This window comes from Myzus persicae, unplaced genomic scaffold, assembly GCF_001856785.1.
Source record: "Myzus persicae strain clone G006 unplaced genomic scaffold, MPER_G0061.0, whole genome shotgun sequence".
Classification (NCBI taxonomy): Eukaryota; Metazoa; Arthropoda; class Insecta; order Hemiptera; family Aphididae; genus Myzus; species Myzus persicae.
In genome coordinates, this window is record NW_019102538.1 from 173619 (window position 1) to 189185 (window position 15567).

The 15567-nt window shown below is 39.3% G+C and overlaps 1 protein-coding gene across 8 annotated transcripts in view; it reads right to left on the reverse strand.

Annotated features, from left to right (window-relative positions):
- LOC111032473 (protein grainyhead-like) overlaps positions 1-15567 on the reverse strand; it is a 94006-nt gene that overhangs the window by 27253 nt on the left and 51186 nt on the right. For 7 of the 8 annotated variants that reach the window (XM_022312824.1, XM_022312822.1, XM_022312830.1 and 4 more), the window contains exon 2: positions 8261-8677. The exons of the other annotated variant lie outside the window; for it this stretch is intronic. In XM_022312824.1, coding sequence (XP_022168516.1) covers positions 8261-8677 — 417 coding nt within the window. The remainder of the gene's footprint in view (positions 1-8260; positions 8678-15567) is intronic. 8 annotated transcript variants of the gene reach the window in all.

Below are 15567 nucleotides of genomic sequence, written 5' to 3' on the forward strand. Positions count from 1 at the left end.
TGGAATGTGTAGAAATTGTGCGAGGAAAAAATTGTTTCCGTTCAAACAGAACGGTGTTTGAGCTGCAGTACTAGTGGCACAACCTCGAAACGAGGAAATAAAAAATAACAAAAATCTTACAATACATATACAACCATACACACACACACACTTCTTGGCTAAACTCGTACTACGTATATTACGATATTATAATATTGTTACGGCGTAGGTTTGCACGTGGTCATATATTTTTCGTTTATTATTATGGCTTCACACGGTCTTCTCAGTAATAACAACGACGCAATATGGTAATTGCACTGTGCAGGCTGTGGGTTCTGATTTTTTGGTGTATCCAATATGGATTCGTATATAGTACGTGTAGTATAACACCTATATTATATTGTATATTTAAACCCATTATACGATGCATATAATAGACGAGGAAGCGGCGTATTAACCATTTATCGGTTTTCGACAAGGTCATCGCAGGAAACTGTTGCACCGAAATATATGGTATACATACACTACTCACATAATTGTTATATACATATATATAAATATAAATAAATAGGATTGCGACTGCATATATACACCGCTCCAGACAGGTGTTGGGATCGGTTTCGTTTTACAACACGCACGACAACCCCTTTTTAGCCGTATTCTTACACAATAATACTATATAACAGTACTATTGTGTGTGTGTGTGTGTGTGTGTGTGCGTGTGCATACCGATATATGGTATAAGGGTTAGCGGCGGCGGCAACCCCTTTGGAAAACATTACGCACCAACGGATTCTTCTAGTTAGTTTATTTTAATAATAAATAATATGATAAAAAAAAAATGAGGGAGACGAACGGCAGCCGACGGTGGCGGCGGCGGCGTCCAAGTGCGTTTGCTCCGGCACCCTTTCCGAATACCCGATTTCCCATCACTTCATTGAGCTTGTCATAATGAACTCGTCACGGCATCACTCACTCGTTCACTCAACGCCACTGCTGTTTTTTCGGTACGTGTCAATTTACAACCAAACACCACCACGTTTGTTTAAAAAACGTTCGTCACACGACCCGACATCGGGTCATTAGAGTGTTGTATATAGGTGGGTACATATATAATATTATACACATATTATAAAATAGATATATGTATACGCTGCACACTGCGGCGATACGATATTATGTTATAACATACAACGCGAGTATAATGTTTATAAAATAATATATATGATTGTCCCCGTGTAACGATTTATTCCATTGATAGTGTAATGAGCGCGAAATTAAAGCTTGTACGTACGCGTGTTAGAAATAAAAAAATCGAGTTCAAACGGTGTGAAAGACCTCTCCTCTAAAAGGTACAGCGGCTAACTGCACGCGTACACATAAATACGCACTGCGACACATATCTACACACACATATAATATACATATAATATTCATTATAAACACGGACACATGCGCAGAACCGGATCTGGACATTTGATACCGCGGTATACGTCGTAATGTTACACGCGGGACTTGCGTGTCGGATCGTCTATCTTTGCGGCGGCGGCGGTGGTGAGCGATCGAGCGCGCGCGACCGACGACGAAAATATAATATATTAGAAAAAACGGGTTTTGGCCATAAGCTGAAGAACACACACACACACAAACACATATAAAACGAAATATATAGGTAAGTGAAAAAAAAAGGACGAAACGAAAGAAAAAAAAATCAGAAAACTCGCCTCGCCGCAGCACCGGCTTAAACTTGTCAAAAACGCCAAAATTAATGTACCCATTTTATACGTCTGGTTTTCACCATCAAGACGCAGGCGCGCGCGCTAGTTCTTCCCAAATGTCATTGCACAAGTCTAATTAGAAAGTTGTTTCGGTCATCCGCGATCGCGTGTGCATGTGTGTGTAATATATTATATTTGAATATAACACTTTATACCTATATAATATAGGTACACACAGCCGCCGCGGCGAGGGAGACCGATTTAATCAGTCCTGCTGCTATAACGCACTCCTGCGCCGCCACCGCCGCCGCTCAGAGCATATTTTATAAAAAACCTAACCGATAACAGTTTTTTTTTCCGTATAGATAACTTTCTAAGCCACTCTCGATAATTATGCCGATTTATATTATAATAACGCTTGTTCCAGCGACGCGGCGCTGGATGCAAATAATCGGGTTTTTCTTTCCGATTTTTTTCTCATATACACACCAGCTATAATAATAATAATAATAATAATATTATATAGCGTATAATAAACTATTCTTCAGCTTATAATATCAGACGTGGCCGATGAAATAAGCAATAAAATATAATATTTATTGTCGCTGGACATACAATCATAATATAATGGCGGACGTCATCTGCCGCAGCGGCACGTCATAATATGTGAGCACGCGATCGTGAGCCGATAACGCTTATTGTCGATGACGATATTGGCCAATAAAAAAACAATCGGCGAGCGAATACACGGCGTTTACGTTATTTTACGGACGGCCGTAAAAATCTATCGCAATGTAAACATTGAGATCTTCAATCATAATTTAGGACTGCGCGTGTCAATACGTATTGATTTATATTTACACATTGCGTCATTGCTGCGTACAACGATATATATTTATAGTAATATGTGTTTATATTGTGCGAAATTTAATGCTGTCGGACGAGCCTCCGGAGGGCACATGATACGATATACATGCATACATATATAAAGAGGACGATGTTTTATATTATCGTATAAATATAATATAATACGCCACAGAGATTGCGATCGTTGTGCGATACGAACAGCCGCGACACGGATTACCTGCCTATATAATATTATTGCGGCTATCGGATCGGCGAAATGGGAAAACGACTGCGGAGACGATAGGCGGCTGCGGTCTATACAGAGGAAACTTTAACGCACGACCGGCCACCGCGATTATCTATATCTGTAATAATATAATAATATACGCGCGTAGGTTTTACTGATCGGATCCGTTGAAAAGACTGCGGCCGAAACTGGCGGAGATATCGGCGAGCTATATTATATTGTATGAAAAAAAAAAAAAAACTAAACCGTTATAACATTAAAACCATAATATGGGCAGCGTACTATAAACGTCCATTCGGTGTATTCGCGCCGATTGATTTTAGATCTTTATCCCAATAACGATTTACAGCACAGCTCTGAACTCGTACATAATACATCGTATTATCGTGCATTTAAATACGGCGCTACGACTGTCCATCACGCCGTGCATATATAATAGTGTAATAATATAATGTTAATATATATATATATGTATATTCTTATTCGTGTTATCGTCACATACACGACATATCGGTCGATTATGCTGCAGCAGGCGTCGGGCGCCCCTCCCAGCCCCACGTACGCGAACGTACACAGAAATCGGGTGGGCACCACGCCCATCCGGACGAACGCGAGCCAATGCCGAATTAAATGGACTGGAAACTGAGGATGACACCTCGCACCGTTTAACGACTACTACGGGTCTCCGGCGGTGGGCTCTCGTATATATTATATGGAAATTAAAAAAAATTACGTTTCGAAAACATACCAAAATAATATTATACACTAAGTAGCCATTACGTTAAATGAGTTTGACGTACATCTCGTATACGCATAGGCTATGTTTTTTTTCTCACGTCTCAAAGTCTTATAATATATATAACTCGAGTCACGTCCGGGAATGCTGCTGCTGCAGTCTCCGCCGATTGGTCGACTACGTGCGCCTCAACCCTATACATCAGAGTTTTCTAACCGGTGTACCGTGAGGCCTCCATAGGTGTGCCGCAAAATGTCATGATTATTAATCAACGTTTGTGTATAACGTCGGCAATAGGTATTTTAACCTAAAAATACTTTTAATGATTCTCTATAGTTGAGGATTTCTTGATTTGAATTGACTTGAATTAATCTATTAAATGAGTAGGTATCCGAAGATTTCAAGAAAAGTTATGATTGCTAAACTGCCTTTTTCTATATCCTATATTATATTTTGTGAAGCAGTATTCTCTTCAATGAATGCCATCAAAACTAATAAAAATCTATCACAATTGAAGGACTTGGAAGACGACATGAGGGTGTGCTTGTCAACTATTCGACAACGAAGGAAGCTCACAATGGATGAAAACCAGTCCCAAATTTTTCACTAGGAATGAAATTGTAATGTATATTGTTTTTCTATTTCGATAGATTAAACAATTATAATAATATTTTTTTCCTAACTTAAATAAACGCACCATTTTAAATTGTTCACAAGTAATAATATGCTGATATACAACAACTTTACTATACGAAAAATATGTATACATATATGTCAGTGCGCCACGGCTGAATATAGGTTGGGATTAGTGTGTCGAGAGGAAAAAAGGTTGGAAAAAGCTGCTATTTACGATCAGAAGTGTATTATAATAGTATGTGTATAATACGACGTGTATAAATGTATGTATATTATGAGAGTATTGCAACCACGCTGTATGCACGGGATGCGCTCTCGAGGGGAGTGGTCCGCGAGCGAGATAATCTTCGGATTTATTCGTCCGTTAAATGTCGACAATTAGACGATGCCGAATATCAGATTTCGGAGACGCTGCAGCCGCGGCAGATATTATCATATACACAACTGCACGCGCTTATATGAGACCTCCCGTACGTTTTATTTTAGTATACGAACGAGCGTACATTATATTATTATAATGTGCGGCAGGAACACGTAAAATATTATATAGGAACGTACACAAAAAAAGGGTTGCTCGCGCCCGCGTGCTATGAAATATTACGACGGCCGAATACGTTACGACAATGGGTTATAATTGCGAGCGCATAACTACGCTTTATATATTATTATATTATACACCGTATACTAGGTAAGGTATTTAGGTGTGTGTGTGTGTGTGTGTGTGTGTGTGTGTGTGTGTGCCTTGCCGAGGCTATAAATTATAGATCACGTCCCGCAATAATAATATTATAAATACCTGCGCACAAAGGAACCCGGAGGGCCTAATTTTTATGTGTACGCGCGCGCCCGATCTCATCTCGTAATTCGATATTATTAGTATCAAAGGTCCCGCGAGCGGGTAGCCCATCGCGAAGATATTTTATATAGTATATATAGGTAGTTTATTTTATAAAATAATATAATATCGTCTATAGTCTATATACATAATATATTGTAAAATACGCGACAAACCGCCATCGCGCCGACTTTAGAGTTAATGACGAAGCCGTACGGGTAACCCTCTCACGCGACTGAAATATGCGCATCACATTTCTGTGTAACGACAAAAAAAAACATAATATATTATATAAAAGTAGCGGTGGTTTCTGATTTAAAGAGGCAAAAGACGTATCTCTATTGTTTCTAACCAATTATAAGAAAGAAGGAAAAAAACCGAACATAATATTTTTGCGACCAGCCGCAAACCAGATATATCGTGTACAGCCGTGATAGCCGTGTAGGTATAGTGTCGGTGTCGCAGTGTTATATTTTTAAAACAATAGCGTATAATATTATTATCATTATTACAATATATATAATAAAAATAAGTGCTCTCCGGGCACGACTGAATATCAAGTTTTACAATAAACGTCTGCGTGCACTCGTTAAAAATACATTTCACCGTCTGCGTATAAAATATTTTCGAGTGAAATGTGCAAATATAATATGTAACGCATCTTTATACCTATATGGCAATATATACCTAGTATAATATAATGTTTATGTACATACATACACATTACAACAAGAGCTTCCAGAGGTATAGAGAAATTAGTCGTTAAATCGATTCTCGAAACGTGCATTCGCCCGATTAGTAGATAATGCTGCATGCATATTTTTTTTATTGATAAAAAACAGTAATTGATATTAGGCACGATTGTGCAAGTATAATATGCAAGTACACAATATGTTGCCGGCAATGTGATTAAATTACGGTACGATTATTCGTACTAACGTTGCATGCATAATTCATAAAACTATATTATATTAAGTACATAAGCATATCATATGTTATAGGCCATTTATTGATTTGATAAAATTGTACCTATTGTTATTCATCAATTTGTACGTATTTACAATTCAATGAAATGTGGGTTTTCAAACAAATATTAAAAAAATGCTTATGGGTGTGTTTAAAATTTACGCTATACCACTGTTTGTGGCACCTGTAGTTCTAAGCAATACAATTATGGTTATAATAGTTGAAAAATGTAATTTAGAAATATTAGAAACACGCGTACCTATACATACAAGTTACAATCTACCTCGTGGATTAATTGTTCAGTTGAATATTTTCATATTATTGTGTATAAAATATCATTACTAGAATAATGACCAAAAAGTATTATTTTTTTCCAACTACGCCATAAGTTACGACATATTCTGTAGTATTATATAAGGTAGAGCAAAGAACAATACTTTATTATGTTAGGCATGTAAAAGGCGTTTCTACCTTTTATAATAAAATATAGACTACGCAATGTGGAAGAACCCCATTGCTGCAGCTTCAAAGGCTGTTATGGTCTATAGAAGAGTATATAGTAATAACTAATAAGTTTTATATAATAGGTCGTGGAGCCATTGTAATCGTTGACGGACGTTTTCATCATTTATTCAGAAATTAAAGATTTCACATTTCGCTCAGAAAATGCGTTTGAATTTTTATCACGCAAGATACGGTATTATTTGCGCATTACGTATATTTATATTATTAAATATTTTAGTTTATAGTACTCGCTGTGAATAAAACTATCGCAACAGTGTCATAATATGTTGTCCGCAGAGTGTGTACCGCAACCCGGTGTATTTTTATTTGTGGATTTCTTAATGTACCAAAAATTATATAGCTGTGCCTACCTACATATTGTAACTTATAGTGTGTTATGGTGAACGATTTACAATAACAGATTATATCATATCAGAGCCCAAATATTACATATTACCGCAGATAAAAGTGATCCACATAATAATATGATATCGGTACGTTCTACGTTCTATGCGTGTTATATTATTACTAAGTCGAGCTTTATGGACGATTATTAAGATAATAATTTTATCGATTTTGTCGTTTTGTTACATAGATAAACGATGGTCGTTATTGTCATTACCCAAGTCAGCCACATGGTACGTTAATATTGTTATTATAAAAATTATAGGCGAGCATGATATTATTTTAATGTAACTTGAGATTAAACTATTTTAAATGCGCAAATCGTCTCAAACGAGTAGGTAGGTACGCAAACTTCATACATTTTCATCTAAAACATATAATCTTTAAAAGAGCCTGGGTGACGGTGGATAACAATAATACACAAGGGTACGTATAACGAAAAATGACGAAATTATAAAAACACCGATTACGCGTCTGAGAGGACAGATTATATACCAATAGATATTTTGTTGTTATTGTACCAGACAACTGCAAAACCAAGTTCACGTGGATTTAAAATTATACGTTTTTGCAGGCGACCGTAGGCATAATAAAATATTATTTTCATCGTAAACAATATTATTTAACATTTAAAAGAAAACAATATTACGTATAATAGATTTGTGGGCATTACGCAAATAATTTATAATCCTAAATATTTGTCATTAACGACGTCGGCACGATTTGAATAGCAACATTTCAAACAATCGCTGACCATAAATCGGCGAGATGTCGTTATGGTCAATATAATTAGTGTCGGGCGTAACAAAATAAAACGAGGCGCCTGTACAAGATGCCCTCGAAAATGTCGTTTTCTTTTATTATTGCAGTGCACTGTTGCGAGATTACATGGCCATACAATGACTTCCCAATCGACGACAACTCGAAAACTTGTTTTTGCCGTGCGACACATGCGACGACAATACGGCGGCCGAACGGCTGAGACAGTTCTCTCATCATATATAGTAATATAAGCGTATTGTTAAAAAAGCAGACCTTAAGTATACGCAAAAATGTTATACACACATAATATATATATATATATACATCAAAATAACGGTGTTAGGTTTATGATTATTATTATGTTATATTATAATATATGTCTTATAACGATATCAACGATGCATCGTCGTATTCGTTTATTATTATTTTTTTTTTTGGTTATTGTGTTATTTTTGAAACACGACAAACGGCCAAGACAAACATGTGCGTAGTATATTGTATTAGAGGAGTACGAGTTATATGCGATAAAAAATATATATGAATAAAAAGACAAGCGGCGGCGGCGGCGGAGGTAGCAGCGGCAGCGGTCACGCAGATTAGACGCGCGCGCGCGCTATGACACTTACGGCCATATGTCGGCAAGATGCTTGTCCTTGACGGAGTCGGAAAGGTGAGGCAGCTTGTAATACTCGTAGACGAAACTGAGTGGAGCTCCGCCCTGGCCCTGTCCCTGGCCCGACTGTTGGCCCTGTTCGTCTCCGGTGGGACCGCCCGAAATGTTGAGCATGGCTGACGTGGCGGCGGTCAGCGGATGCTCGTAGTACGACTGTCTCCAGCCGCTCGGCTCGGCGGGTTGTTCGGCCACGCCGCCACCCCCGCCACCGCCTCCTCCGCCCCCGGCGCCACCACCACCGTTCGTGTCCGAATCGGCCATGCCGTCGTCGCGGTGATGATCGTGTCGCCGGCGGTGGTGATGCTGTCCGTCGCCGTCGACAACGGCGCCGGTGACCTCGTCGTCCTCGCTGCAGCTACCCCGCCGTCTCCTACAAAAACAGCCCGCGAAAAAAAAAACGTCCTCCGTTCAGGTATCACTATCGCACAGGTAGGTATGTGGGGGAGACTTAAGTTTTAAGGGACACGCACAGAATTTAAATTATGGCCAGTTTCATTCCTATATATTTTCCATTAGTCAATGCCCACCCAGCGCGCCCTCGCCACACAGAGCCTTTGCGAATCAAAAACTACGTGAGTCCTATATAATAGTGTTGTTTACAGTCTTCGCCGCGTTTTTGTCGAGAAATCTCTATTCAAACGGAAAACGATCGCTTATTTTATTATTATTGTAACATACTTGCGAACATAATACACACATATACCTATAACGATCTCGTGGGGAGGGGGGAGGGGAGGCAGGCGTCTAAATGGTGAAAATATGTTATAGATTTCAAACGACTATTGCAGCCGACTTTCACCGCATTATCGCTATATACGTGCGTATTGGTACGTTTAGGTATGTGTTGTATCGAATACGTGTCCGAGCGATACACACTACGGCGTCGCAACACAAATCGGCCGACGAAAGTTCACTCTTTTTCCAGTGAAATCCGCCAACCGATCGCATCCGACAATAGTAAATAATTAACGCGAGACGTCGTATGATAATGACGACGACGATGATGTTAAATACTGAAAGAAGAGATCTGCTGGAGATCACTACGCAGGTACAACAACATGATGCCCGCTACCTATACAGTAAACGAGACAACGGACGAGATCACGAGCGGCGCACGCGTTTCGTGAATGAATCGCGCGGACCGCGGATGAATGACAGCGCATTGTTGTTGCATTATTATTATTACTATTATTATGCGGTAGACGGAGCGATATCCGGCGCCGAGGGGCTCACGTTTGTGCGCGCGCCAGACCGGACCGGTTCGGTTCGATCGACCGGTTCTCGGCGGCGGCGGTGGCTTCCTACAGTAGTACATACGTATTACACTGCGAAACAGACGAACACGACGAAATCTCTTCCACTCGACGAGGTGATTTACGAAAAACTGTTCCGAAAACAAGGGTCACCCGTTCGGCACTCGTCGTCTATTGTCTATAACGGCGGTGCCGGGTTGTTGTTTTTTGGGGGGTCACCCCGTCACGTGAATCAGTCGTCACTCGTCCGAAGAACTGGACCCAAGTGCGCCCGGGAGACCGGGGCTGCGAAAAACTCGTTCTGCGCCCGCCCGCCCGCCGCCTAGCATCACAACACTAACCTATCGACGCGAGCCGCACCGCACAGAATAAATATACGGGTGTACGATGATAACCAGTTATTATTGTTATTATATTGGTGTAGTTATTATAGTTGTTGTTGTTGTTGTTGTGTGCGTGTTATATTGTTTGTATAAATAGTATATTACGTTTACCGCCATGACCTTTGGTCTCGTTAAAAAAAAAACTGAACCTGTTGTGCCACTGCACACGCGCTACACCGACTCGGCCGACCACGACAACGGTTCCCCAAATACGATTTCATTAACAAGTGTCGTCGTCGTCGTCGTTTTCTCGTTTTCCGCTCCACGCTGCCGTGTAAACGCCGCGACCACGTGTAATATCATATTGTTATTATTATTGTATATTTCGGTTGATTGTCGGTAGTGATGTTAGAACACACCGGTACCTACATAGTAATCATAATCGTGTTATTATTATTACGCTCTCGTAATAGACCCAAATCGTATTCTATTGGCCTTCGTTACACGGTGTTTTTTAGCCACATATTCTACTCGAATACTATACTTAGATCATAGCTTATAATATTATGTTTGCGAATCAGGCGAATTGTTCCGCGTTCTTAGTTTCGACGTGGTGATGATAAGGGTGAGTCGGAGATGTACGTTGTGTGCAGCGGATTGCGTGTATGAAGTGGCAAAAAAGTCATCGCATCGACGATGAAGCGATCTCAAAAAAAAAATTGAAAAAAAATCGAGGGACTGCCTACGAATCGGATGTCGGGTCGGAAGACGCACGACCCCCCCGGGTGATTAATTGTTTTATAAGATTTCCGAATAAATATAGCGCGCGCACCACACAATGTGCTCGGAGGGAGGGATGAGACAGTGATCGGAGGGCATGAGAACTGCGTTTTGCGCCGACGGGTACATATTATACGCAGATATATATGGTATATACTGCACCCCGCGATGCGTGGCTTCCTCCCGGTCCGTGTTTACACAACCCTTTTGAAAATCATTTACGAAACAGCGGCGGTCTTGCGCAACGAGTGATTTTTTTTCGCGATCTATTCATGCGACGACGTTCTCCTCACCGACGACAATGGGTAACCGAGCCTATACAAACACTGCACGCGATATATATGTATAATAATACCTATAGGTACGCCGGGCCCGGGGCTATTTGATGCGAAAAGGATTTAAAGGTCGACATTGACAAATGAGGAGCGCGCCGAGTGCGAGCGCATGTCGCGCGTTTATCACAGTTTCGATATTTGTTTTTTTTTTCAAGAGCTGGTATTATAATGCTTGTGTGTCTGAAGGAGATATAATATATGATCCGTACGCGCGGATTAGAAGTCGTGTCGTACGATTTAAATATTGCGATTAAAAAAATAATAATAAACGAAAAAGGTCATATTGTGTGTGCACAGAGTAACGGTTTTTTTTATTATTGTTATTTTCACCACCACGATGCTTGAAATTCTCATGATTTCGACAAATATGTTCACGGTTTGTTTACTACGTGGGTACCTATACCCGTACGCCCTTCCCGTAGTAGAGTTCTGTCTATACAGATGCGGTATATATTCGATAATAAATAGGTCACCATTTACGAGTTCCCCCAACAGATATTTTCGGAAGTGGAATCTAAGGGTTTTTCAAGTAAAAAAAAGGAAATAATACACAAGAAGCACGAAATGCGAAGGTACATTATCCGTAGGACAGAAAAAGGACAACTACCATAATTATACTTAAGAAAACAAACAATGTAATTTTCGAACTATCCGCGGGCGTGAACCAAGTAACGATTTTTTTGGATTTTTTTGATCCCAGACGGCACCATATATACCTTACACCATTACACCATATATACCTACATATACCTTGTGTATGTATATGGTACGCACGAAAATTAAATATATAATGTTATTATTACATAGGTAACCAACAATGTCAGTTTTTACGGACGATATATTTTTTGATTACTGGTTTTTCGTCGTTTGTCAGCAACCAATCTCATGGGAATTTCTTCGTCGTCGCCATTCGTGTAGTATACCTACTCGAATGTGTACTGTATGTATACTATTATACATAGGTGTTCTTAATATAGTATAGGTGTAATGCACACACACACACACACACACACACACATAAACATATACACATGCACACATAAATACACATGGATATAAGTACCCACAGTCGCCGTCGCCGAGCAAATGATTTGTGGGAGATAATAAAAAAAAAATTACCTACCTAAGTAATAACTACATACATATTGTATATATAGCGACAAGACGGCGTGTCCGTAGTATATATTAATATTATACACGGACAGAAGGGAAATAACACCGTTAATTTGGTACACGGAGTTATCCGAAGAGTTATAATACTATACATGCACGCCGTTGAACAGACCATACACATTACACATATATGCAAATGACTGTAATCACGATGATTGCGCCTCGGGACCGTAGTCGCCCCGTCACACACATACGTGAATATAGTATATAATAACAATATAATACGATATCTACCCCCAAACGAGATGGAAGTCGATAAAAATGTAAATCCCATATATGTACATATATATATACATAGGTAGGTACCTCGACCATAAATATATGATTCGTCGTGAAGCCATTGTTGTTCGGCTTAAACCTTGTATATGTATATAATGTATAATATGATCGCAGACATATTATATACCGTACCTACACTTTATCTGGGGGACTACGGGACGAAAAAAGGGACACAAATGTTTGATATATAGGTAAAGGTACTAAAAGACTGGCGACCCGCGGAATACAAAGCAATAATATCATGTGCGTCGTGTGTGTTTTTATTATGTTATATGTTTTCCTCGCAAACGCGAAAAATGCCATAAAACATTGCGAGTAGACCCGTTCAACTTAACCCAGTTATAATATATAGGTACCGGGGAAGGTTATATTATGTACCTATACACGAGTAGGTACTCAGATGCTGTGAAAACGCGTCAACGAGAAATGTTGATTTATAAATTAACGCGGGCTGGGCAAAGTAGCGTGCCATCGACCTAGAGAGCAATAACGTTTTTCTGTCCGTGCACAATAATAATAAAATATATCGTACAATTGCATAATTCTTTTAAACGTGCACGTGTGTGCGTTATCCCCCATAGCTACTAATCCATCGATCGATCAAATCGACCGATTACACACATACACACACACACAATATGTGCTTATTAAAATAATATCGTATGCGATATAGGGTATTTGGACCGGATATTCCTGTTTTGTGTAAGGTTGCCGCCACCGCGAATGCAGTGTCAAAAACAAAAAGGACGTCCGCCCGCCCGCGCCCAAGCCGATGCCAATACGTACAATATTATTATTATGGATATATTATGATACCTGCAACATAACATTTAATAAAATAATATATACACATGACGATAGATATCTCTGCCGATAGCGCAGCACGACACCCGAGTCCGGAGAAGCGGTTAGCCCTCAACGGTCAATTGTTGTTATATACGTATATTATATAATGTGAGCACATTTGTATTGATATCGAACGCGTTTTATACGCCACAATGCACGCTCACCCGTAATTAATATTATTTATGTCCGGAGTGCAGCAGAGACATGTACCTATATTATATTATATTATGTTGTACGCCAAGAGAGACCGCGACCGAATTGTCTCAGGCGCGCAGCACGAATTTAGCGACGGAAAACGACAAGGACGGCACGTCGGAGTGAAACACTGGAATACGATATATGTATTTACAACGATTGTCTAAATACGTGTTATATAATATAAATAAAATAAAAATTGTACATCACCCACTGAACTAAATAAATGATCAAAATATGAGACTGAAAGGAATAGTCGGCATATTATGTATTCTGAGTCATTGGAAATCATAATGAAATGTTATCATCGTCACTAGTATTATGTTAGTGTTAAAAATCAAATCGGAATGCACGTGGCGGCACCCGTATAGGTACATTTTACATAATATATGAGAATACTATACATAACACGCATTCCGTGTGGCATCATCACCTCGTGAGAAGATTTTACCGCAACGATTCGATTGCCAAATCGATAGAAAACTTATTCGATCTCTCGCCGGTACATAAACTATAATATTATTATACATGGCAGGCAGGCAGGAGGGTAGGTATAAATGTAAGAAAATCATCGGGTATTCGATATCGGAAGAAAAATAACGCACACAATATTAAAGCGCGAGTTTATATTATACAGGTATAATATACCTTGGATGTTGACGAGGAAAATGAACAACAGCCGAAAGTATATTACAATATGTACACGTCGGTTTTACGACTGCACGTACCAAAATATAATATTTATTGTGTGTAAATGTGTGTGTGTGTGTGTGTGTGTGTGTAATGTGTACAATATATATTATATATACGAATAGGTAAGCCGAAATGGGTGTATCCGCGAGATGGATTATTGCTCCGGTAAATTGCTTCGGGACTTCGGGAGTACCTATACATAACCAGCTAACATAATATTATATACCTATACCGTGGCTATATGCATATAAATAATATAATGTATATAATACGCATATATTATATTATAGTACTGGCTGACCACAAAAACCTGTGCCCCGCACACGGCGGGCTGCACATAATATTGTAATACATCATTATTATATACACTCGTAGATACGCGCCTAGATATTGCGGGTAAGTACGCGGTTCCTAGTCGTAGACTAATATTATCCCGTATCTCCGTGCACATGATAATCTATAATAATACTATGATGTTGTATGTAATGCATTTAGATAACTATGTATACGGTTTAAAGTCCACGAAGGAGTCGTTGAGGATTTGTCGCTGATTCCAACATCATTATCAATTATTATTCTTTATATTTTCGCCGCTGCCTCCATACGAATCGGAGTCGTATATTACTATGTGTAATATTGAATTGTATATACACATCGACACATAGTCCGGTAAAATATAATTACGTATTGCACACATAAATTGCAGTAACTACGATGATAATGATACCGATATATAGGACATAGGTATGTCATTTTACATCGTGTCGGACGTGTATGTAATCGATTCGGCCGCATAACTGTGTTCAACATAAATATGTATATGCTTACGAACTTACAATAGTGTGTATATAGGCAACAAACTAGATAACATTGAGACGGTAAATTAGAAACGAAATTCCGAGTCCGGTGACGAGCGCACGCGCGTGCGTCCGGGATGCCTCGACGAGACGATATTATATATTATACTAAAGATATCGCCATTTGCGTCGTTCAAGGGTACCCAGAGGAGTGAGTTTTATATATAATAAAATAATTGTACTTAAACCATGTATAAGGAGTGTGCCGTGTGCAAGCGACTTAACTCGTCAACTCGGACCGCGACAAATACGCGAGCTTTGCGTGCACGTACCTATGTTTAACAGCGACTCGTGCTCCAAATCGTACACTATCTAGCCACAAATCACATATTTTATAGTAATTGTTGTAAACATTATTTTTTACTGATCAAATCGAAAAATAGTTATCGTCGGAAACATCAGGATCGTTAGTACGAACGGGAGAGGGAAGTCACGTAATGTATTCCTGTATTCCCCATCCCCTAATCTCTACGCCAAAAAAATATTTTATAGGTAATCTACGCGAGCTCTAAGGAATGGTTTAACA